The following is a 23,360-nucleotide window of genomic DNA, read 5'->3' on the forward strand; positions in this document are numbered from 1 at the left end:
GATTATTGTGTATGTGCATTGTTGTCATATATTGTACCAATAATAACGTGCTTTCAATTAAAGGTGATTTTGGCCTTGAGTCAAGTACGACTCGTAACACAATACCTACATGTTCTTGATACAGTTATGATTCTGTTTGCAAGAAGAGATTTCATGAACAATTTCGTGATCCAAGATGACAATGCTACGAAAATGAGAATGGAGAACACCTGGACTGGCCGGCTTTACGCCCAGATATGTACCATATCGAAAACTTATGGGCAGAAGTATCCCGCAGGCTAGGTAACATGGACAACAACCAAAGATGTTTTACTTTAGTAAAACCTAGATACGCTGATGCCTATACTGATGCACGGCAGTGAACGTAACCGTTCCGGCTGAAATCCAGAAATGACGTCATTTGTTCTGGTGCTGCTACTTCCGGGTAACGCGGGAGAAGAACATGCCTTTTGCAAACAAAATGGCCGACTCGTCCCGGCCCCTTTCCAGCGAAAATACAGCTTATTTAGCCAATGTGAACATGGGTCATCGCAAGAAATATTTTCCTATGCATATTGGACTAACACCTCAGCTATATGGTATTTCACGATATAACAGTAATTAAAAGAAAACTGCAAACGTTCGTTCGTCGGATGTTGACGAAGTGACCAGCTCTAATGACGTCACTATGTAAACAACATAGAGGTATAAATAATTAATTAGGTAATACCAAATATGGAGGTATCCAAAAGTATGCTAATTAGAACAGGTTAGAAGGCACGACGAATCAGAATACGATTCTGGTATCCAGTTCTATGCAAATGAGTTGAAGGAGGTTACGTGAACATGTAAACTTATGCGACTCTTGTGTATACCGACCTCTGTGACAACAACCAATCACATGCAGGAACTTTGATAGTTGTTCGATGTATATAGAATTGGCTTCATTATTTAGAAAATGCAAACTATAGATGGCGCTATTTATCATAAATCAGATTTCTTAATTTGCAAGGGGTAGGTAATCAATACTGCCATTTAAACAGATGGAATAGGTGAAACAAGCAACAAAGAAATTTTATAAACATATTTCATCAAAAAATAAAAGGAATTATTTTTATTAAAAGCCTACAAGAGTAATTTCCAGTATCTAAATAGCGCCACCAATTTTGTCATAAATAGATACATTTTATATCCGAAAAAGCTTTAAAAATGCTGTGAAAGTGAATAATGTTGTAAATAAGGGAAATTAAAGTTGAAAATGACTCAAAAGCATCTGTATACATTAGTGTGATACAGCTGTAAGCTGTTTAAGCCTAAACATTGTGTTGTACATGATGTCTTGTTTGAAAAACCTGGTCGAATGAATCAAACAACTGTTTGACACGTTACCTTGTTGGCGAGATATTCGCCAACAAGCAATAAGGGCGTGTCAACACAGAAGTTTCAAGTGATAATTTATTAGTTTTTCAAACAAGACATCATGTACAACACAATTTTTAGGCTTAAACAGCTTACAGCTGTATCATACTAATGACCTTGAGCTGGCAAGGGGTGGACTTATCTGAACATGTCACAGTGCGAGTTTAAGTTTTTGTTTAAACAAAAGTTTGCTAGTGTCTTTAATCTCATTTCGTGAACCGCCAAAAAGCAATAGCTCATTGAAATATGGTGGTGCAACAATCATCAGGTCAAAAGGACAAGAGAAATTTTGGCAGGTCAAAAGGGGGGAAAGAGATTTTTGGCACAGGAAAACGTTAGGAACACGTTCAAATATGCAACATTTAAAGATTTTAATTTGGGTTAACAAAATACTTAATACATTTGTAAAGGAGTGAAGCTTTTTGTCACGAAAAAGTGAGGAGGCAAAGGTTTTTTGGCACGTCAAAGAAGGGGCATATATTTTAGGCATAGCCACGGGGTGGGGCAAGTGTTTGTTGGCAGATCATTTTGCGAACTTACCACCCCGTTTACACATAATTATTGTACAACCCCTAAGCAAACACACCGTTTGGTTTAAAGGTTTAAATGTAATATACAATGTAAATAATATAAAATAGATAAATACATGTAATATAAACATATAATGTATAAAAATGTTTTAATAATATTCATAAAACATTTTTGAAAATGCGATGCAAAATAGTTTACACGTTTTAAAAACGTATTCATGATCTTCATAATAACCCGACATTTAAATGTTATTGAAACTTTTGAATAAATGTTTAAGAGCATTTTTGTGTTTGCTCTGTACGTTTATTGTTAAGTAGGCTTAATGAATATTTTGATACAATAAGAAAGTAAACTAAAGTAGAACAAGACATGATTAAATAATAATACAAAATAATTATTACCATGTTTACTCAAACAAAATATGAAGATATACAAATTGGGTCAAGTAGTCAAATTATATTTAAAAAAAAGGAAAACTGTTAGTGGTCATTTAAAAAGTTCTTTTATCCCGCTAAATGTGCCCTCAGGACCTATTTCTGGAAAAAATGTATAAGCATGTATGAATCAGTGTTGTTAATTTACCGGTAAATTACGGTAAGTTACCGGTAAAAAGTAAAATAAGTAAATTATAAAAGAGCTAAAATGACCAATAAAAATTCAATTCTTTTCATATGAAGAGCAACACAGATACTTGAACACAGTCCTGTTTTGTAGAATATACCTCTCCAGATGAAAATCGGCTGTATAAATAAAGCTGAAAGAAGTGAACCAAAAGTCATGTAATATTTACGTGTTTTCATGTTTCCTTTAATAAACAAGACACAGACTGTAGACTAGAAAAATACAGCACTAATTTATCCCGGGGGGCACTCCAACTTTGGAGGTGACGCGTATGTAGGGCTGTTAAGACCCCTTTTTCAGCATCGCTCTCACTCAAAGACCCCATGTTTTTTTTACGAACACATGCTCTGTCACCCGCAGACCCCCTATTTTTCCATTTGATCTGTCACCCAAAGACCCTTACAAGTTCAATTTGAACAGCAACTTTCATTTATCACTGATTTTGTTACTTATTTAAAAAAGAAAGAAATTTGAACCCATTTAGAACTAGAAATTCGCTTTTCGAGGTTTCTGTGGCACTGTTTTGGTTCTCACCCAAAGATTCCATTTAAAAAAAGGTCATGTTCTCACCCAATGACCCCATATTTTTTACATTTTGCTCTCACCGAATGCCAAAAATCATGCTCTCACCCAATGACCCCATATTTTTTACATTTTGCTCTCACCGAATGCCCCTTAGTGCGAAAGTGCCAGCCCTACACCTATATCCATTTCAAATTGAAGTGCCCCCAGGTAATTTATTGGAACTAAACAAATATTAATTATCTTGTTTTGATAAATGAAAGATAGCAAAGCACAGCACTCAACATGCATGAATGGTATGACCCAGTGCCTTGGTTAGGGGCTGTGCAATATGTATGAGCCCTGGTGGGAGGGTAAAATTGGGGGGCAAAACATTTTTATGCGAGCAAAAACGAGGGGGGGGGAATTTTGTCAAGCCGAGAGAGAGGGCAAACTATTTTGCCACAAATTCAAGGGGCGTTTTTTTTAAATGAAATCAGTACGGAATTAAGCACTTAAATATGCACATTTCCCTGCTCGCTGCGCTCGAAACAGAATTATATCCATTTAAGCTTTGTATATATGGGATCCCAAAATGCTGGCATGTGCGAAGGGGGTGGGTAAGATTTTCTGGCAGACCGGGGGGTGGGGGGTAACAATTTTTGGCGGGCCATTCGGAGATTTTATCCCCCGGGGAGGCTCATAATTATTGTACAGTCCCTTAGAGCATATGTTCACTGCACTGTGTGTCACGTCGTCATGATTGGAATGACTTTAGCACAAATTACATTGTATTCAATTTTTTGCATGGCTGGATTCATATTTGCATCGCCAGACTGGGACTGTTCCAATCCAAAATGGCAGCAAGTTCAGTTTTTCTATCAATGATTCCCGGATCATCCTTCACTAACATTTTACTTCTGTGTGTTATACTAGTTACTGTGTTCTTCTTTCTTTCTAAAAAGAACAACTTACCGCCAGGACCATGGAATCCAATTCCTTACATTGGCTTTGCTCCCAACATCGCTTACGCGCTCTACAAAGGCGAACCACTCTACAAGTTTTTGATCAAGCTTGGTAACAAACATGGACAAGTATTTTCGTTCACAGCACTTGGGATGCCTATCGTAGTTCTGAATGAATACCAAGCAATACGTGAGGCTTTTCAAAATACTAAATTGAGTGATAGAGGCGAAAATAAAATACAAGCCAAGGTCCTCAGCAGATCTTGTAAGTATTGAACATAATGAATGTAAACTGTCAATTTGATTTCCAGTTCAACCATCCTCAACTATTGTCATGTGACCATTATCTCGTATTTTATTTGCTGATATGTTGATTGTCACTTTTGAACGTCACTTTCATCATCATCGTCGTTGTCATCATAATTTATCGTAAACTGTTTTGACATGGTGTCACGGTGCCGTCATTAAGGGAAGACCCTCATCAAAATCACGTTTTCGTTAATAAAGGTGCTATCATTACCAAATTTGGTCTGTAGGGTCTTTGGTTCATCAATTTGCATATTTAATTGCTGGCCATCTTGGATTTGAAGGTGTCAAATTTCAAAATAGTCTATGGGCACATGGAAATGAGCTAGGAACTTGGTTTTTGTTTTAGATGAAAGAGAAAAGTCATATTGCAAACATGTGGAGTCAGTTAAAAAAACCCATTATTTTGGTCAAAAACAGCAAAAAACCTAAAACACTTAAAAAAAGCACTTGGGGGGAAAATCAGGAAATCTGATTCCAAAATTTTTTGTCAAATTACCTTGTGCAAATTGCGTAGAAATCCATTAAAAATGGGGTCCACTGATTATTTTTAAGGTAATTGATGTAAAAAAGCAGGCACTAGATAACATGATAAAAATTATTTGCTTTTTGAGATACAGATTTTTTACTGTAAAAATATTATATACCGCCATTTGAAAAACAATAAAATTCATAATAATTATAACTGCTTGAAAAAAAAAATTTGATCACGTAAGGTGGTTCATATCAAATTGCAATTTCTCGGGAACCGTAATTGCGATTTTTGTGGAATAAACGTATGTGAAAGAAAAAAAGTCTGCTCTTTTACCATGATTGACAATGAAATATGACTATAAATGGGTGTTTTTGATGAGGGACCCTTAAAGCGGCAGGGTTACGAGATTGTGCGTCATAACAATTTTTCTTATTATGTTCTATGTTTTATCAATTACTTGTATACAGTTAACAAATGTTCTATGTTTTTATCAACTGCTGTAGATAACAAATGGGTTGACATGGGACCATTCCGGACATTTACTCTAGCCTGCTTCCGTCAATTTGGAGTCGGTACATCTCGCTTTGAGGAGCCAATTTGCAAAGAGAGCACATATCTGATCGAGGAATTGGCCAGCCTTAAAGGCCGAACTGTCGATCTTACTTGGCATTTCAATAATGCTGTATCAAACATCATATCTAAAGTCGTTTTTGGAACCCGATTTGAATTTACTGACGAGCGCATTCATCGGCTTAATAGTCTTTTGAATCGTCTAGCTCAACTGTTTGGGGCAGGTGCCCTGGAAGTATGTATCCCGATCAACATCCCAAGTAAAGCGAAACAAGAATTGCTTAAAGTTGTTGATGAGCTGCATATATTCATAAACAGCATGATAGAAAGTCATAGTAAAAACGTTGACTCCAAAAACTTGAATGACCTAATCGATTTGTGGTTGAATGAGATACGACTTCACAAATCAGATGATCCCAATTCTTTCCGAAATCCAGATAATATGGTCGGACTAATATTAGCTCTTTTCTTTGCGGGGACAGACACAACTTCAAATACACTTCGATGGGGCAGTCAATACCTTGTCCGATACCCCAAGGTGCAGGATCGCATACATTACGAAATCGATACTGTAGTCGGTCGTAACCGGTTACCAAAGCTGGCCGATAAACCGATTCTCCCCTACACACAAGCCTTTATTGCGGAGCTTCACCGAATCATTTCACTCGCACCATTGTCTGTATTTCATGGAGCAGGAGACACGACAACCTTCCGTGGCTATACCATCCCGAAGAATAGCGTGGTGATATCTAACTTGTACGCAGTGATGCACAGCCCTGAGTTGTGGGGCGATCCAGAAGAGTTTAGACCAGAACGCTTTTTGGACGATGACGGTAACTTTCATGAGCTGAACGTACTGATTCCATTTGGAATAGGTAGGTAACTAAACAAATTAATGCCGAGAAAACAGATTAATGCCGTCATACACTTAAAAGTGAGAGGTACAGAGCGTCAAGGTGGGTACTATTAAATGCAATCTTGTTGAGATTAGAGTTATTGAGGTCAAAGGTCATACAAGAGGGTTTTAACCAATTGTTATAATGCTTTAATCAAGGGATTAATGGTCATGGATCTCCAGGATGCCTAATTAATCATATCTTGGTAAAAATAGGGCAACGGGTATAAATGACAATGTACAATAATTAATGTACAAAAATGTAATAATTAGAGTATTAAATTATTCGTTGTTACAAATTAATTAAAAAACAATGTATAGTTTGTTATATCTGAGAAGTCATCGTGGGGTCAATCTTATGAAATAGGCCCAATAATTATGTAAACTTGACAGTTCAAAGACCATAACATTATACTTTAACCAGTAGAAATATACCAGGAATATATCTTTTGTTTTCCTTTTTGCAAGGTGGATAAGTTGAGACTATGTTCATTTCAATTGGAAGATTTTAAACATTATTTTCAGTATGCTTCGACTATATTCATAAATATTTATTTATAAATACGCACGTGACCACCTCGCGTTGCCATAACAGCTTGTATAATAGGAACTCTGAAAGTGACCTCCAGCACAGCGGGTGGTCTTCCCGTACATTCCCGTGAATTTAACTTTGTGATATTATTGAAAACGTTTCCGTCGATAAATATCTTTCCGTAGGCAAATACTTTCAAAATGTTGTTTTTGATAACATAATTATTATAAATTCGGAATCCCCCATGTGTGATAATTTTGCAATTCAATTAATACTTGCCTTTTCACTCATTGGGACAATAATGAAGAACTTGCTTCATTTCAGAACTGAATTAAGGGATCGGATAGCACCATTTGTACAGTATTTTTGTGGGGCATGAGAGCACAACAGACACATCAAAATGCATTTTGAATATGAGGAATGTTCTTCTGATATAATTTTGATGTTTGAAATTCGCGATAAATTTTATGGGAAATTATTAAAAATTTATATTTTGAATATATTAGCTTAAATAGATTAACATTTTACAGTTATATATATACATTAAGTAATTCAAACACAGGAAACACGAAGCAAACATTTTGAATTTGCAGACGAATTTTCTGCCTATTTTGTATGAATTAGTTTTGTATAGTATGTAAATAATATATGTTTACAAATTTTGAAACCTTGATGACTGCAAATCTTGGAAGAGGGGGTCATAATTTTATCACCGTAACTAAAGTTAACAGTACTAAGTTTATCTGCAATGAACTTAATGGCTATGCAGAATTTACGGAATTGCAGAAATACAAAGGAAATTATCCAAGTCTTCTTTGCGATTCAAGTACCCATGGAAACCTTTGAAAAGGTAATGTATACATAAATCCCGGGGATATGGATCATTCCCTCTCGACAATTGACATATTATTTGACAATGTATTGCTGTGATATCTGCCTGTTCTGGACCAAAGTCCGTTTAATTTTCTATAGAAAATAATTATTTGCCTTTGACATTGTAACGTACACTCGTATACGTACATGGCTCTATTTTCCATACACTTATTCGCATTAATAGTATTGTGTTCCTTAATATTGAATGTTTATGAGTTCAATGGTAAGAATATTTCCATGAGGTGAATTATGGACTGTTCCATTCAACAAGGCTTACAATATTTCAACATTCAATATTTGGTTATATGTAAGTTCCCTTTCTTCCACTTAATTTTATAAATCACCAGGAAAACAAAATAAATTTAAAATATCTAAATGTTCATTAATTTTAGAAGCAATACCCACACCTATATTGACCGAGTCCGGGTGGAATCGCGCGGAATAGTAATTGGCCAATCAAATGACAAGAAACTTTATTTATATGAGTTATATAAAACCTTTTTAATATATGATGTTGGTCAAATTTGGTTTGATCCTTCAAAGCGCTTTCTCGCTTTCTTTGTTATCCAGTATATATAGATATGCCAATTATGACATTTTCATGACAACATATAATTTTATCATTTCTGTTGTAGGGCGCCGTGTTTGCCTTGGTGAAGCTCTCGCGAGACAAGAACTCTTCATCTTCTTTACCCATCTTCTACATCAGTTCAAATTTGAGAAGACATCTGAGGACGCACCGATGCCTACCTTGAAACCAATTGAAGGACTTGTCCTACATCCAGAACCGTACAAACTGAGAGTCACAAAACGCGACTAAATCTGTTATCCTCTTGTTTGGTGTTCAATTCTGGTAGTACATTATCCAGCAAATCAGATTATCAAGGATAAGCGATCTAGATTTTTAAGTATCTTTCATTGGTCGCTGTCGTTGTTATTCTGGTTCACTTTTCTGTAATGATATATAGGCCCTATATAGCTAGCAGAAACATTTTATAAAGATTTCACTCTATATGTAGACATACATATTTGTATAGTTTCTCTCGTCTAAAGTTGAGAGTAACGCCATGTTGGATATTGCAGTTGTAGATTCGAAGCAGTACGTGTACGCGGTTGCGTAGCCAGCGATCAGCAATTCACCATTATACGCGTGTGTACACGCCCCGGGAGGTACCGGCGGTTGATAGCTGTTGAATCGCGTTCCATAGTTTAGAACAATAGAAACGGCTCCAACCGGACGAGACCGAGCGGTTGCGTTTTGAAGCCGTGAAATTTTGACGCATGAAATTCGAGTCTGCCACTGTGAAATCCAACACGACGTTACTCTCAACTTTAGATGAGACAGACTACATGTACTGTATATGAATCTCAGAATCACTCATAACATGTTTCCTCCAGATATAAAAAAAAAAATTAAACCCATAATGTGTGATTTGCTCTACAGCGAGGCCCTCAATTTTTCGAAAATCTACTTTGTGCATGATTTTGATGCCCAGTGGTGTCCCAACAAACACAAAAACGTTTTTAAAAGGTTTTAAACATGTTGTATTTTGGGGTTTGTTTTAGATAAAAACGTTTTAATAACATTAATTAAATGTCGGGTTATATAAGGGAGGACAGTTTTTATGGTCTACTGAGCTCAGCAATGCTTTGCTGTCTTCGATAGCGCATTGTATCGGAGAGGTACCTGGCTTTTATCAAAGCCCAAACCCATTAAAGCATGTAGAAAACTCTTTTAGGCTCCGCTCAATTGACAACTCTGCTCGATACAACGCATTGACCAAAATATCGATCGAATCAATTTTACGACCATGCTTGAATTAACAACCCATTGAAACCTAATTACACCACTTTATGTAAACATAAACTTACACACATTATTTACTTTCTATTGACCGCAGACACGACCCGAGACAGGCTTATTTAATGGCCACTTGAGAAGTTGATGAGTGGGTCGTTATGTACTTACTGAACACAAAGGAAATTGATTTTGGTTTTACCATCGACGTGTTTATAATCCTGCTGCTCTGCTGAACGCTCCGATAGATATCAGCAAACTCGTATACTGTTCGCTTGTTCCTATCGAACGCTCTAGCGTACATGAACCATTATCGAAGACAGCAGAGAGGTCATTGAAACGTAAAACGTTTTGTATGAAACATACTACAACAATATTTTTAAAATGTTTTCAAAATGTTATTGTAAAATATTTTTTGCAAACATTTTTTGCTAAATATTAATTTTTTGTTAGCACTTAGATATTAAACATCATGTTAGAATATTTGCAGTAGGTTATCAACAAATGTTTTTAAATGTCACGAAAACGTTTATATCCTTATTATAACCCGACATTTTGACGTTTTCTGGCAACCTTTTGTACCCTTTTGCGAATTATGTCGAAAACATTTTGTGTTTGAAGGGACACTAAAACACCACGTGAAAGACCAACCTGAAGTGCTTTAATTACAGTAAGATTATGTTTTATATTAAATCCGAAGATCTCCGGTTTTATTCAGAATTCACTGATCGAGTGATGGCTAAACACATGCATGTGTTTCAATTAATCATTGAATCAGTGACGCATACACCAGTGCATATCGCTACTCGTTTTACGTGTTGACGTATAAACTTTGCGTATATCGCTATGCGTTTTACGGCGCGTTTGTACAGCCCAGCTGCGTGAAGTTCCGCCAATAATCATGATAATAACACGATCGGTGAGCTACATGTAATACACGCATTATAGGCGTTGAACTGAAATACTTCTTTTGTTTAGCTCGAAAATAAAAGGCGACAATGTGATCAGGGAAAACTATCATGTAAGGGGTACATGTATGATTAGAGTGAACAAATAATTGTCTCAAACAAGTTACAATGTACCCTCTCTTTTTTGGTCAGTGTTTCATGCCACTTGATTTGAATGGTAATACCATAAAGATTCGCCTTTGGCGCAACTAGTTCCTTTAACATGTTAACATGAGCAGAATTTTAGGCACAACCTAAAAGTACCCTCCTGTAAAATTTTCACCAGCACATAAGGGCACGGAACCTTAATTCTTGTTGAGATTTCTTGAGGGAGCTCTCTATTTGCACATGAAATCTACCCCAAGCAAATGAGCCTAGGTGCGCCATTAGGCGAATCTTTACGGTATCACTCTATAGGAAATGGAGACATGCATATTATATATATTGAGCACCGTGTAATTGAAAGTGTCAACATATCACTAATTGTATGTTTTCACTAAGTGTTGAGACGATCGAGCCTCAATTGCAGATAGTGAAACTCAATCTAGCATTCAACGTAACTTATTTGGAACTATAAAATAACATGTATGCAATATGCAACTGTACAGTCAACTTCAGCTTCAAGTCAAGTCCGAGTCCTCGGAAAAGGAGATTCAAGTTCAGAAATAAGTCTGACTCCAGGGTTGAATCATCCAACAATATATATGCGAGCTTATGAGTCAATTCATGAATTGAGAGCAGGCTATTAGATAAAAGCTAAACCCCAGGAGTTCAGGGGCGCTGGACCTCTCAAGCGGGTTCCTGCACCACATACACCATTTGACGCTCTTTTCACTCCGATTAATACAGAGTGTCCCTGAAAGAACTGTATCGTCGGTAACATAATTGTTTGGGTATTTCAACGCCACAACTAAACATAACTAAATACTTGGTGTGGTTGAAGAATAAAATCAGCTGTCACATACTTTTGACAATTGACCATACCGTTCTTGAAAATATAAGAATTTTACGAAACTCCGTCATTTTCAGGCCTCTCCACGGATTCAAATATCAATCGATGATCTATATAGTATATTCAGAGTGTTAAGGCCATCTTGATTTAATAATTCGTCTCAAAGCCCCCGCGCGCATTAGTAAAATCGCCCGTTTTTCGCGTTATTCTCGCTGGATTGGGTAAATTTCAGGGTTTTTTCTCGCTGTTTTATTTTTTCCGAGCCACCACATAAATATCTCACGCGTCAACATAGCCCAAAGCGTAAATCTCAATGAAAAATTCTTCATTTTGACCACAGTGCAACCTTCCTGAGAGATGAAAAGGTGGTCTATTCTTGCCACAGATACACAAAATTAAAGTTAAAAATTAATTTAAAAAAAATTAAAACCGCATTCCGTAGTAGGTTCTTAACTTGAGTGGGAAGGGCTTTGAGACGAACTATTAAGATTAAAAATTAAGATGGCCCAATCACTACGCATCATCAGCGCATGATGCGTCTCTTGATAAAAAATATTGACTCCGTGGAAAGGCTTAAAAATGAGGGAGTTTCGTAAAATTCTTCTATTTCAGAATTGTCAAAATTAAAAAAAGTATGTAATAGCTTATATGTTTCTCAACATCATCAGTTATTTACGTTTGGGTTATGCGTTAAAGTACACCAACAAATCAGTTCCCTACGAAACAGTTCTTTCAGGAACACTCTATATGTCAATTATATCCACCCCGTCCACTTACAGTTACGAGTATGCCTCTGTTTATAACATATTCCCTTTTTAAGTGTAATGTAACTATAAATGATGTCTGTAGGCATCTAAAAATGATTAAGTTGCAGTTTCAATGTAATTTCACATTTTCAGTGCAGTTTAATGATAATTGTACAAATTTCTATATAACAATGGATTGATGCAGACACGAATCAAGAATATGTACTTTTTCTGGTTTGTAGTTCACAGCTTAAAATAGAGGGTTTGTATTGCTGCTTAGATTGCTGCAGTGGAGGGGGTCATATGATTTTTGCGTATCACGGAGGGGGGTCATTATGGCTTTCATCATGGAGGAAAGGGACCATATACATGTACATGTAGTTTTCCGCAGGGACATTCTTTCTGCTCCCCCCGGTAAAAAAAAATAAACCGGTCCCTAATTAATATCAACCAAGGTCAAAAGTTATCAAACGGAGGCTATCCGGAACCAAAAGTCACACGGAATCAAACAAATGTACTAATCATCCTGCAAAGTGCAAAACACAAATAAACCAAACTATATTCTATTCATGGCTAGTTTCAAAATGTTTACTGTTTGATAAACCCTGCATGGTGTGACGTGTTTTGGCAGAGTCTACCATAAATATGTAGGGAGTATAAAATTAAAAAAACCAAAAAAACCAATTCTTAAAAAACTATCGCTATGGTCTATTCATCTATCTCCAGTCAGTGTCACTAGCTTTGAAATTCAGCGTGTTCTGCGTTAGCTTAGCGTTACTTGGTGCGTGTACATACTTTTACGCGAGCGATCAAAGTGGCGCATAATGTAGAGGCAAAAAACAACGAATTGCCAACGCAGAGACGCTGAACTTCAAAGTTTAGTGCCGTTAACTGGAGGTAGCGATATAGACTATACCAATCAATGTGCCCTACCATGAATATCATACCCATCTGTGTAATTAATGGTATGTGCCAGTAGTACTCAGGATTTATTTATGCTTTGACTTCTGGGCTGTGTACCCTTTTGGATTTGGATTTTTTCTGACTGAGAGCTACTGAGGCCTGACTGAGGTATTTTCCCGGGGTATTTTCTTCAATTTTGTCATGTTTTTTTTTAAAATAATATATTATTAATTTACTAAGTAGTTCATTGACATTCGGATGATTTTCCAATTTTGTTGTTGTGACCATAAAAGGAGGAATTTGTCGTTGCTTATGTTTAAGAAGTGGGCGCTTTATGAAAGACATTGTTAGTGTTTTCATGCTGTTAATGCATTAGTCAGGACCGAGACAACTATATTTTATATACGTTCGCATAAAGATTTAGCCCACATTCAGGGCTTTTGCCGGGAGGTGTAGGGGGTGCAACATGCACTGACTTCTGCACCCCACCAAAGGCGTATTGACCGGAGTGAGGGGGGAGTTACGATTGCCACTTGCTCGAAATACTGGGACTATATTTCAAAGTTGTACTAAATTTGGAGCCTGGTGAAGGTCTTTTAGTAACACTAACAGATATCAATGGGACGATTTACACATTTTGACCCCCCCTCTGGTAAGTCCCTCAGCTTCCCTGGACTACACTGTGAGGGAGCCAAGGCAGGCCCCTGGACCCTTTTAACTAGCGACGGCCCTGCGCCCGACTAATATCTGCATCGTAATAATAAACCGTATATTATAAGTAATTTACATTATTAAAACATTTGGTAAAGGTAGATAAAGTTCCAAACATTAATATAATGAGCTGAAAGGTTTTGCATTTATGCAACAGTATAAATTTCATTCCCAAATTTTAACTCGAGCCAGCTGAATTCTGCATTCTTGCGCTGGTTACATATTCCAATTTATGGTCAACTTCGGGCTAGTCGTTTGCTATAAAGGAGACCTATAACATTATGGGATCTTTATTTTAAGGAAGTTGTAGGCTCTAAATTTTTTGGACTAATGTTGGATACAAGTGGACAAAGTATTGTTTCCATTAGAGTCACGCGGTAGCCGTGACCAGCAAGTTTTTAAAAAAAAGACTGATAAAGAAGACTAATAACAGATGCTCCCGCGAGACTATATTTACACGTAACATTAAAACACTTGACTTCTATTGTTCGATTTTATTTTTCGCTGGGTACAAAATGTATCTAAAACCATGCTAAATGTTATTTACAGTCCCATGTGTTATATCGTGACAACTCATTAATTCCAAAAGGGCCACCAATCCTACAGTCAATCATTGTTCGTAATAAACAAATGTTTTTGCTTCCATTTCACGCGGTATTTCATAGCGAAAATTAGTGGCAAATCATACTGATCCAGAATTTTTGGACACTGCTACAGGTCTACCTGGTTATCACCTTCACACTACCTTTTCAGATTCACTTCCAAATATACCCTAGCAGTTTCCTGGATACCCTACATACAAATTCTGTGCCCCATTCGCCAAAAAATCAAGTTTTTCACAATTCTTTTGTTCTTATCGGAAGACGCATCCATTTATATAATAAATACTGTATTTCGACACAGTATTTTACAGCAGAGGTCCGTGGCCTAATGGTTAGTGCGCTTGACTCCAGATACGTTATCCCGAGTTCGAAACCCGGTGACCAACTGATTTTTTTTTCAATGTTTTATTAAACAATTTATTGTCATTAATCTAGGATAACATAATTTTAAACATCCAGTGCTATTGTGATATTATTTTTTTTATTAAAGCAAGTTGTTTGATTCTCATGGAAATTTATTTAAAAACACAGCATAATGTGATACAACACCATCAAGGATCAAAAGAAATCTGAATAACACAAGAAACCAGATCAGGTATTATAGGGTATGCAATACGACGTTACTCATTGTTATTCTCATTTAAATATATTTTAAATACCAAAATACAAACATAATAGGACAATGATGATTGTGATATGTATGAATGGTTGTTGAATCGATTAAGAGACCTGACTCTCTGTCATCTTCAGCTATCGTAGAACATGACAATTGTCATACCGTCCCGGTAGGTTGATTACAAACACTCTGTAGGTGTGGAAAATTGTTCCGCTAGTATGGAAGGCCAGCAGGAAAAAAAAAATCCAAATAACATTTATCAAGCATATATAGTACGGAAGCGTCTATGTGACACAACTTGACAAGATAATTATCTTGCCATGTCGACTTATTATCAGCATTATGTCAACATGACGATATAAAATATCTCGCCAAGACAACTGAACAAACAAGTCAATATGGCAAGATAAATTATCATGCTAAGTCGACATACCAAAAACGGATGTCTTCTTCCCGAAATAAATTATTATGCCAAGTCAATTTAGCAACAAATTAATGTCTACATAGCAGGATATTTTGTCACGTCCAGTTGACTTAACAAACAATATAAGTCAACATGGTAAGATAAATTATCATACCAAGGAATAGTAATTTTGACACCGTATAATTTAAATTATTGAAAAGCATCCTCGGGATGTAGAGGAGGGGGCGGCCCGAAATTAAAGGTAAAATTAAATCTCAAAAGACCGCCGACAACCGCCGCTAAATAGGGATATCCAGCTAGATTGCCCCGCAGGGCTACAAAGAACCACAAACCGCGGAATTTCGATATCCAGCTAGATTGCCCCGCAGGACTCAGGAACCACAAATCTTGAAATATGGATATCCTGCAAATTAAAACCACAAACCGCGAAAAACCGCCAACAACAGGGCTATAAAGAACCACACACCGCGAAATATGGATGTCCAACAAGTTTTAACTATAAATTAGCCCTCAATAGAGGGCAAGGCTTGAAGGATAAGGAAAATTATAACCACGAACCGCGAAAGACCTCCAACAACCACCTCAATAGAGATATCCAACTATATTGCCCCGCAGGGCTACAAAGAACCACACACCGCGAAATATGGATTTCCAACAAGCTTAAACAATAAATTGGCCCCGATAGAGGACAGGGCTTGAAGAATAAAGGAATACCACGAACCGCTAAAGACCGCCAACAACCGCCGCTCAATAGAGATATCCAACTAGATTGCCTACAGGGCTACAAAGAACCACAAACGGCGAAATTTGGATATCCAACTAGATTGCCCCAGTGCTACAAAGAACCACGCACATTTTAGTTATAGCTACATATACTCGTATTTTTTATTGTCATAAATCAAGGATAATATATTATTCAAACTTCTATTTTTCGCTTTATTCGTCTTATGGAGTACTTCGTAACCGGATGACTTTTCAAGCTTGGAGCTACTCGGCTTCATTCATAAAAAAACGAAATCTACCAAAAAACGTTGACAACGTAAGAAAGCAGCAAGTTTAAAAAGCCCCCACCTCGGCTCACTTTTTGAAACTTGGTCCCATTTGTAAAATATACTGATTTAAACTTTGTCATAATTATCAACTTAAAACATTTCCAGAAGTGTTATGAATCTTTAATGTGCCGATGCGATATATTACTTAAAAGTTGTTAGCATTCTGGAACGATCAGAAAGGTTATTATGTTGTTCTTGGCCAATATCCTATATATGTTTTGTTTTATGATAATTATTAAGTTCATGATCAATGATTGAATTAAACGAATAACAAGTAGGCATGTTAATGGCAATGATGCTAAAAAACACCGATTTGCTGTTGATATTCAAAATGGGACCAAGTTTCAAAAAGTGAGCCGAGGTGGGGGCTTTTTAAACTTGCTTGCTTTTTTACGTTGTCAACGTTTTTTGGTAGATATTATTATACAGACTACCACACACTTTGACATTGAATTTCGTGGCAATAGGAATTGATATGCATGTTCATATGGTTCAAAATTCGTATTACTGACTGAGTATGTGATCCCCACATGACAACATATCAAGTTTTCATTTCTGTGTGAACGCAATTTTTTAAAGTGGTGTCGGCCAGGCTGATCGACCAATATCTCTATGTGTGAACAGGTGAACAACAAACCAAGGGGTATATTCATGATTCTCTTAGGAATTCAATTTTGGCATGCCATCGAGGAAAAAAAAGAAAAAACTAATTTAAGAAAAAAAGAAAATAAAAAAAAACACGCGATTTTCCTGATTTCTTACATATTTTTGCATATAAATTTTGTTGCTGTTTGGTTTCATTGCTGAAGCTGGAGCTCTTGTTGCGCCGTGAGTATTTTTTTCTTTTGCGGATCTAAAGAAAGATTTTAATTCATGATCTCTATACAAAAATATTTACCTCCGTAATTTTCAGTTATTGTTACTCGTCAGCGGAATGTCCCGATCGTTCCCTGTTTGTACCTTTGGTAACTAGTAGCGCTCAAATAGACATTTGGCGGACATCTTATCTCTGTTGGTTGGTAAGACAAAACACCATAATACCAATATCATTTTGGCCCAAATTTGACCTCACCGCAAGCCAACGCACACGGATCAATATATATCAAATATCAACCACCCATTAGAACATAAGTTTGGCGTAATAGAGACTCTATTTAATCGGTCAGAGACAGTGATCACCTAACCTCAAGTGGTTGTTGAGGAAAAGGAGCACATAACACAAGCTCTCTCCGAGTCCGGCTACCCTCCATGGGTCTCTGATAAAATCAATAAGCCCATATAAGTGTAACATTTAAACCTACGAGGACATTGCGCCAATTTTTAGTGGCGCCAAAAGACAAAACCGACAAAAAGGACGTAACTGGTCCGGTGTACATTATCCCAGGGGCAGACTACAAGAGTCACTGCAAAGAGTCTTACATCGGATAGACTGAACGTTCTCTCAAGACCAGATTTCTTCAATACAGGCGTGCAAGCAAACATATTCACATAGAGTCACCGGGCCATCACATCGACCTGGACAAAGTCCAAATTTTGGATAGGGAACCCCGCTGGATGAGAGAGGAGTCAAGGAGGCCATCAACATCAGGGCCAACCAACCATCTGTGAACAAAGACGGAGGGCGCTACAAGTTACCAAAGGTCTATGAGCCGGTCATTATTATTATTATTATTATTATTATTATTATTATTATTATTATTATTATTATTATTATTATTATTATTATTATTATTATTATTATTATTATTATTATTATTATTATTATTATTATTATTATTATTATTATTATTATTATTATTATTATTATTATTATTATTATTATTATTATTATTATTATTATTAACTATGTGAACAATTAAAACCGTAGCAAAGCCTTATCTCAACATACGGTCAATATTGTTTTCCTTTCAGAGATAACACAACATTCTGATTAAAGGATTGGTATCCGGGCTGGTATCGAGATGGCATCAAGTTCTATTGTCCTATCCATGATTTCAGGATGGTCTCTAACTCCGATTACACTACTGTTTGTCATCCTTGCGCTTATGTTCTTCTTTTTGTCAAGAAAAAACAACTTACCGCCAGGACCATTGACTCTAATTCCTTATATTGGATTTGCTCCCAGCGTCGCATATTCCCTCTACAAAGGCGAACGTCTGAACAAGTTCTTGATGAAGCTTGGTAATAAATATGGACAAGTATATTCGTTCACAGTATTTGGGATGCCTATCGTGGTTTTGAATGAATATCAGGCAATACGTGAGGCTTATCAAGATACTAAACTGAATGATAGAGGAGAAAATGAACTGCAAGCCAAGATGTTCAGTAGAACTTGTAAGTATAGTCAGGTCCACCCCAAAAACTATCACTTTTTCTTACCAGAGTTCCAAGACCATACGTGACGCGTATGTTATTTTGGATGAAAGAAATAAAATAGGCCCACAGGTCATCTAAATGTTTCCTTTAGATCAAAGATGGCAGCCAAAATCCCATAATGCTACTAAAATTATTTAAAGTTATTAAAATAACTCTTGTTTACAGTCTTAGAATGTCATGGAACTATTTTATTTTACCTTTTTTGTTACCTGGGTAACATCACAAAATAGGTCAAGGTTAACATGATTCAATGGGCTTTGACTTTCACCCTGTTACCCATTAACCATAACATAACCATATAACTACGAAGGGGGGGTATCTGTTATTTAAAAAACGCATGCGTTTACGCCCAAACCATCTAAGCTGATCGTAGCAGTTATATTTGTAATTGCAATTAGATACGTTGTAATAAAACGTGATTTTTAATATTTGTATGAGGACTTGCAGCAAATCGATTGTTCTGATAAACTTTTTGTTGGTATGGTGGTGTGGCTAGTAATCAGGTAATGATTCGGGTACGGATTCCAGGTCATGGGTACGGGTACGGGTTCCTAGCCATGAGTACGGGTACGGGTCCGAACCCAAAATAGGTTGCAAGTGCAAAGACCTACCGAGAGAAATACGACATGCCGAGCAAATCTGCATTTTGTTCTTTGTAATGCCGACCATCAGACATAAATCATAAAAAAAGCACGAGATCAGCGTTGATTACACGGTAAGGTTAAAACGTATTGAAAATACCAATGTGTAGTCACAAAATATATCACATTAATCACCAACGAATGGTAACGTAGGTATGAGGAAAAGAGCTGTACATGTATTAACAATATGTACCCAAAGATCGTCGTAAATATCATATATGTCTCAATGTTTTTAAATGTCTTGGGGGCTGGTACACCCAACCTGTGCAATATTTTCACCAAGTGTATTGATGCTTATAGTAATTATACTCTCAGATCATCGACCTCTGGGAATCTGGTTATGAATAAGATGCACACTGAGACTGGCAAGAGAACTTTCCTGTTCAGGGGGGCTAAGGCCTGGTAAGATCTTCCGCGAAACATTAAAAATCCCCTTCCTGTCAATGCAAATGTCTTCAAGAACATATATACTAACTTGCAATAATATCCCTTTGATGCAGCACATTGTAAATGTAATAATCATCTGTTATTTTAATTTCTTGTAGCTAGTATGTGTATAATTTATATGGTATTAATTTTATGACTTTTACATGTATGTATATTTTAAATACTTTTAAATACATGTTTGCTGTTTATCTGTGTTGTATCCTGGGCAGCAAGAGAGAACAGTGCTGGTTACTGATTGCATGTCCCAGGTTAAAGAAGAAATAAAAGAAAGATTTGAAATATTCTTGAAATATCACCAAAAATATCAAATTTTGGAAAACGCCCCAAAATTCAAAATAAATACATTGTCGCATTCGGCGTCCCGGTAATTACTTGTCGCTGTGCTGTGGGTAAGTCGTGGCTTACCCTCTCCAGTTATACTTCAAATTTTGCCCCTATTGAAGCCCTTAAGAATCTTAGTGTTGGCCGCTAACTTGGGTTTTCTTTTACTTTCATCAAAAGTTGCATACATTCTTAGTACGGTCTTGGTAGGAAAGAGTGTAAGTGGTTAACTCACCATTAATTGGAACAGAACCCATTTAATCACCATTCATTTCAGAAAAGCATATATAACACATCAAAAGTCCCTGAAGATCCAAGTTGTGGAATAGTGCTTACTTTGCATAATACGAAATGGCCTTTTCATTCTTGTCTTTGATTTTATGGTTAATTTAACTTAATGGGTCGTTCTATCTTTTATAATTTGCTTGTAGTTAACAAATGGGATGACATGGCACCATACCGGATTTTTGCTCTAGCCTGCTTCCGTCAATTTGATATCGGTACATCTCGTTTTGAGGAGCCTATCAGTAAAGAAAGCGCATACCTGATCGAGGAGCTTGTCAAATTTAAAGGTCAACCTGTCGAGCTCACTTGGCATGTCAGTAATGCGGTATCCAACATCATCTGTAAAGTCGTTTTTGGAACCCGATTTGAATTTGCCGACGAGCGCATTCATCGGCTTACAGATCTTTTGTATCGTATAAATATACTGCTTGGGGCAGGTGGGTTGGAAATATTTATTCCGATCAACATCCCAAGTAAAGCGAAGCAAGAACTGAACAAAGTTGTTGATGAGCTACTGGCTTTCATAAACAGCATGATTGAAAGTCATCGTAAAAACTTTAACACGGATAACTTGAATGACTTCATAGATTTGTGGTTGAATGAGATACGACTTCACAAATCCGATGATCCTAATTCTTTCCGAAATCCAGATAATATGGCCGGACAGATATTACTTCTTTTCTTAGGGGGGACAGAGACGTCTTCAACTACACTTCGATGGGGCAGTCAATACCTTGTCCGATACCCCGAGGTGCAGGGTCGCATACATCGCGAAATCGATACGGTAGTCGGTCGTAATAGGTTACCGAAATTGGACGATAAAAATAATCTCCCTTATACACAAGCCGTTATTGCGGAGCTTCATCGAATCATTTCACTGGTACCTTTGTCTGCATTTCATGTAGCAGGAGACACGACAACTTTCCGTGGCTATACTATCCCAAAAAATAGCGTGGTGATTTCTAATCTGTACGCAGTGATGCACAGCCCTGAATTGTGGGCAGATCCAGAAGAGTTTAGACCAGACCGCTTTTTGGACGACGAGGGCAATTTTCATGAACCTGATGAAGTGATTCCATTTGGAATAGGTGGGTAATAAAACAGGCCAGATGAATGCCAACACTCATTTAGATCTATCGTGTATTTATTATTTAAACGTATCCTCGAGCGAAGGTGACTAACTGCGTAAAAAGCATTTCGTTTATCAGTAAAGCTACATTTAACATATCGTCACCCTCATAACCATCGTCATAGTCATTATTACGTGTTTCTCATTTGCAATTTTGATTTTCTGAGTAATAAACCCATGATTAATAAAATGTCCAGCTGCATTCTTCATTAACTTGTGGAATACAGCAAAAGAGATGAATTCCACAAGTTAATGAAGAATGCGGCTGGAAATAATATTAATTATGGGTTTATTACTCAGACAATCAAAATTGCAAATGAGAAACATGTAATAATGACTTAGGATCTTTGCTTATGAGGGTGGCGATATATACTTGATACATGAATCAATAAAAATAGATTTTATAGATTCTATTCATCCTCTTTCATAAAGTAAGTCAAGTAATTCCTCAGTGCTTGTAACCAGGATTTATTGGGGGCTGATTTTGAAAATGCGTACTGGGAGCGAGTATTATTTTTCAAAAGAAGGGTTTTTTGGCCTTTGTCGTCCACCCCATGCCTCCACATCCTATCCTACCCTGTGGCCCATAAGGCTGCGTGTCTCCTCCTCCCGCTGTCCCTGTCTCTCTCTAGCTATTAACTTGGCTTCATTCCATGAACTCCACCCTAGTTTCTTCCTTTCTTTTTCCACTGTCCGCCTCCATGTTGTCTTAGGGCGACCTACTTTCCTTCTGCCTTCTGCAGCCCAGGTAAGTGCTCTCATGCAGAGGCTATTGTCTTCCACCCCTAGTTACGGGCCTGTAGTCCCTTTTTGAAGTATCATATCATACGGGCCTATGTCAATGTCAGTTGTCAGAGGAGCAAAGATAAAAAAAAATCCGGTGGGCAATTTTTGCCCGGTTGTACTAAGACAATTGACACATCAAAGCATTTGGAACAGCATGAAAGTGAATCTTTTATTGATTACTAGTTGCTATAAGCTATCGCGTTTCAGCCTTCTTTGAACAAGCTCAATGTGGCACTTCTTTGCCATTTTCTTAGGTTGCGCTAATTTTGAATTTTTTTCCATAATAAATACACTTTTTATCTTTTACGCTGTAGGGCGCCGTGTTTGTCTTGGGGAAGCTCTCGCGAGACAAGAACTCTTCATCTTCTTTACCCATCTTCTGCATCAGTTCAAATTTGAGAAGTCATCTGAGGACGCACCGATGCCTACCTTGATACCAATCGATGGAGTTGTCACACACCCAGAACCGTACAAACTGAGAGTCACTATGCGCGACTAAATATCTGGTTATACTTAATTTCAATTATAGTAATCTTTTAATATTTCTGTTCATTTTTGTTCTTGAACATAATTATAAAGGATAAACATAATTGTAAAGGATAAACATAAAATGAATGCTTTGTGCAGCAACAACTAATTAACAGATCTAAAAGTTAATGGATGGGATGGCCCTAATTGTTTTTCTGTAGTAGTAGTAGTAGTAGTAGTAGTAGTAGTAAAGCAGGGTCTCCATGTCAGAGTACTGATGATATTAATGATCTAAACATAAGTACTGATGAGACTAAAATTAATGTATCAGATCTGAGCTTTAACAACTGAAGCGGTTCTCGGGTTGTGCGGTTTTCGGCATACGCGGTTGGTTGGTAAGCTTGTTGGGTAAAAAACATGTGTGGTCGTGTTTATGGGCAATTCCATGCAAGCTCGCCCCAAGTTGTAAAAATTTAGGTAATTTTAGTG

General features: G+C 36.9%; 2 protein-coding genes across 2 annotated transcripts; both read left to right on the plus strand.

Annotated features, from left to right (window-relative positions):
- The first annotated feature begins 3,837 nt into the window (after nucleotides 1-3,837).
- LOC140137645 (cytochrome P450 2G1-like) lies at nucleotides 3,838-12,727 on the plus strand. The gene is made up of 3 exons (XM_072159379.1): nucleotides 3,838-4,281; nucleotides 5,301-6,242; nucleotides 8,303-12,727. The coding sequence occupies exons 1-3, from the start codon at nucleotides 3,909-3,911 to the stop codon at nucleotides 8,485-8,487; spliced, it is 1,500 nt and encodes a 499-aa protein (XP_072015480.1). The 5' UTR covers nucleotides 3,838-3,908; the 3' UTR covers nucleotides 8,488-12,727.
- Nucleotides 12,728-18,359: 5,632 nt separating this feature from the next.
- Nucleotides 18,360-22,905, plus strand: LOC140138400 (cytochrome P450 2G1-like). The gene is made up of 3 exons (XM_072160298.1): nucleotides 18,360-18,752; nucleotides 20,635-21,576; nucleotides 22,718-22,905. The coding sequence occupies exons 1-3, from the start codon at nucleotides 18,380-18,382 to the stop codon at nucleotides 22,900-22,902; spliced, it is 1,500 nt and encodes a 499-aa protein (XP_072016399.1). The 5' UTR covers nucleotides 18,360-18,379; the 3' UTR covers nucleotides 22,903-22,905.
- Nucleotides 22,906-23,360: the final 455 nt, after the last annotated feature.

The sequence above is a fragment of the Amphiura filiformis genome, chromosome 17 (assembly GCF_039555335.1).
Source record: "Amphiura filiformis chromosome 17, Afil_fr2py, whole genome shotgun sequence".
Classification (NCBI taxonomy): domain Eukaryota; kingdom Metazoa; phylum Echinodermata; class Ophiuroidea; order Amphilepidida; family Amphiuridae; genus Amphiura; species Amphiura filiformis.

Bases quoted from the DNA above. Each gene is read 5' to 3' on its own strand.
- LOC140137645 (XM_072159379.1), top strand. From the start codon at position 3,909: ATGGCAGCAAGTTCAGTTTTTCTATCAATGATTCCCGGATCATCCTTC. The intron at 4,282-5,300 runs GTAAGTATTGAA...CAACTGCTGTAG, and splicing joins CAAGGTCCTCAGCAGATCTT to ATAACAAATGGGTTGACATG. The intron at 6,243-8,302 runs GTAGGTAACTAA...TTTCTGTTGTAG, and splicing joins ACTGATTCCATTTGGAATAG to GGCGCCGTGTTTGCCTTGGT.
- LOC140138400 (XM_072160298.1), top strand. From the start codon at position 18,380: ATGGCATCAAGTTCTATTGTCCTATCCATGATTTCAGGATGGTCTCTA. The intron at 18,753-20,634 runs GTAAGTATAGTC...ATTTGCTTGTAG, and splicing joins CAAGATGTTCAGTAGAACTT to TTAACAAATGGGATGACATG. The intron at 21,577-22,717 runs GTGGGTAATAAA...TTTACGCTGTAG, and splicing joins AGTGATTCCATTTGGAATAG to GGCGCCGTGTTTGTCTTGGG.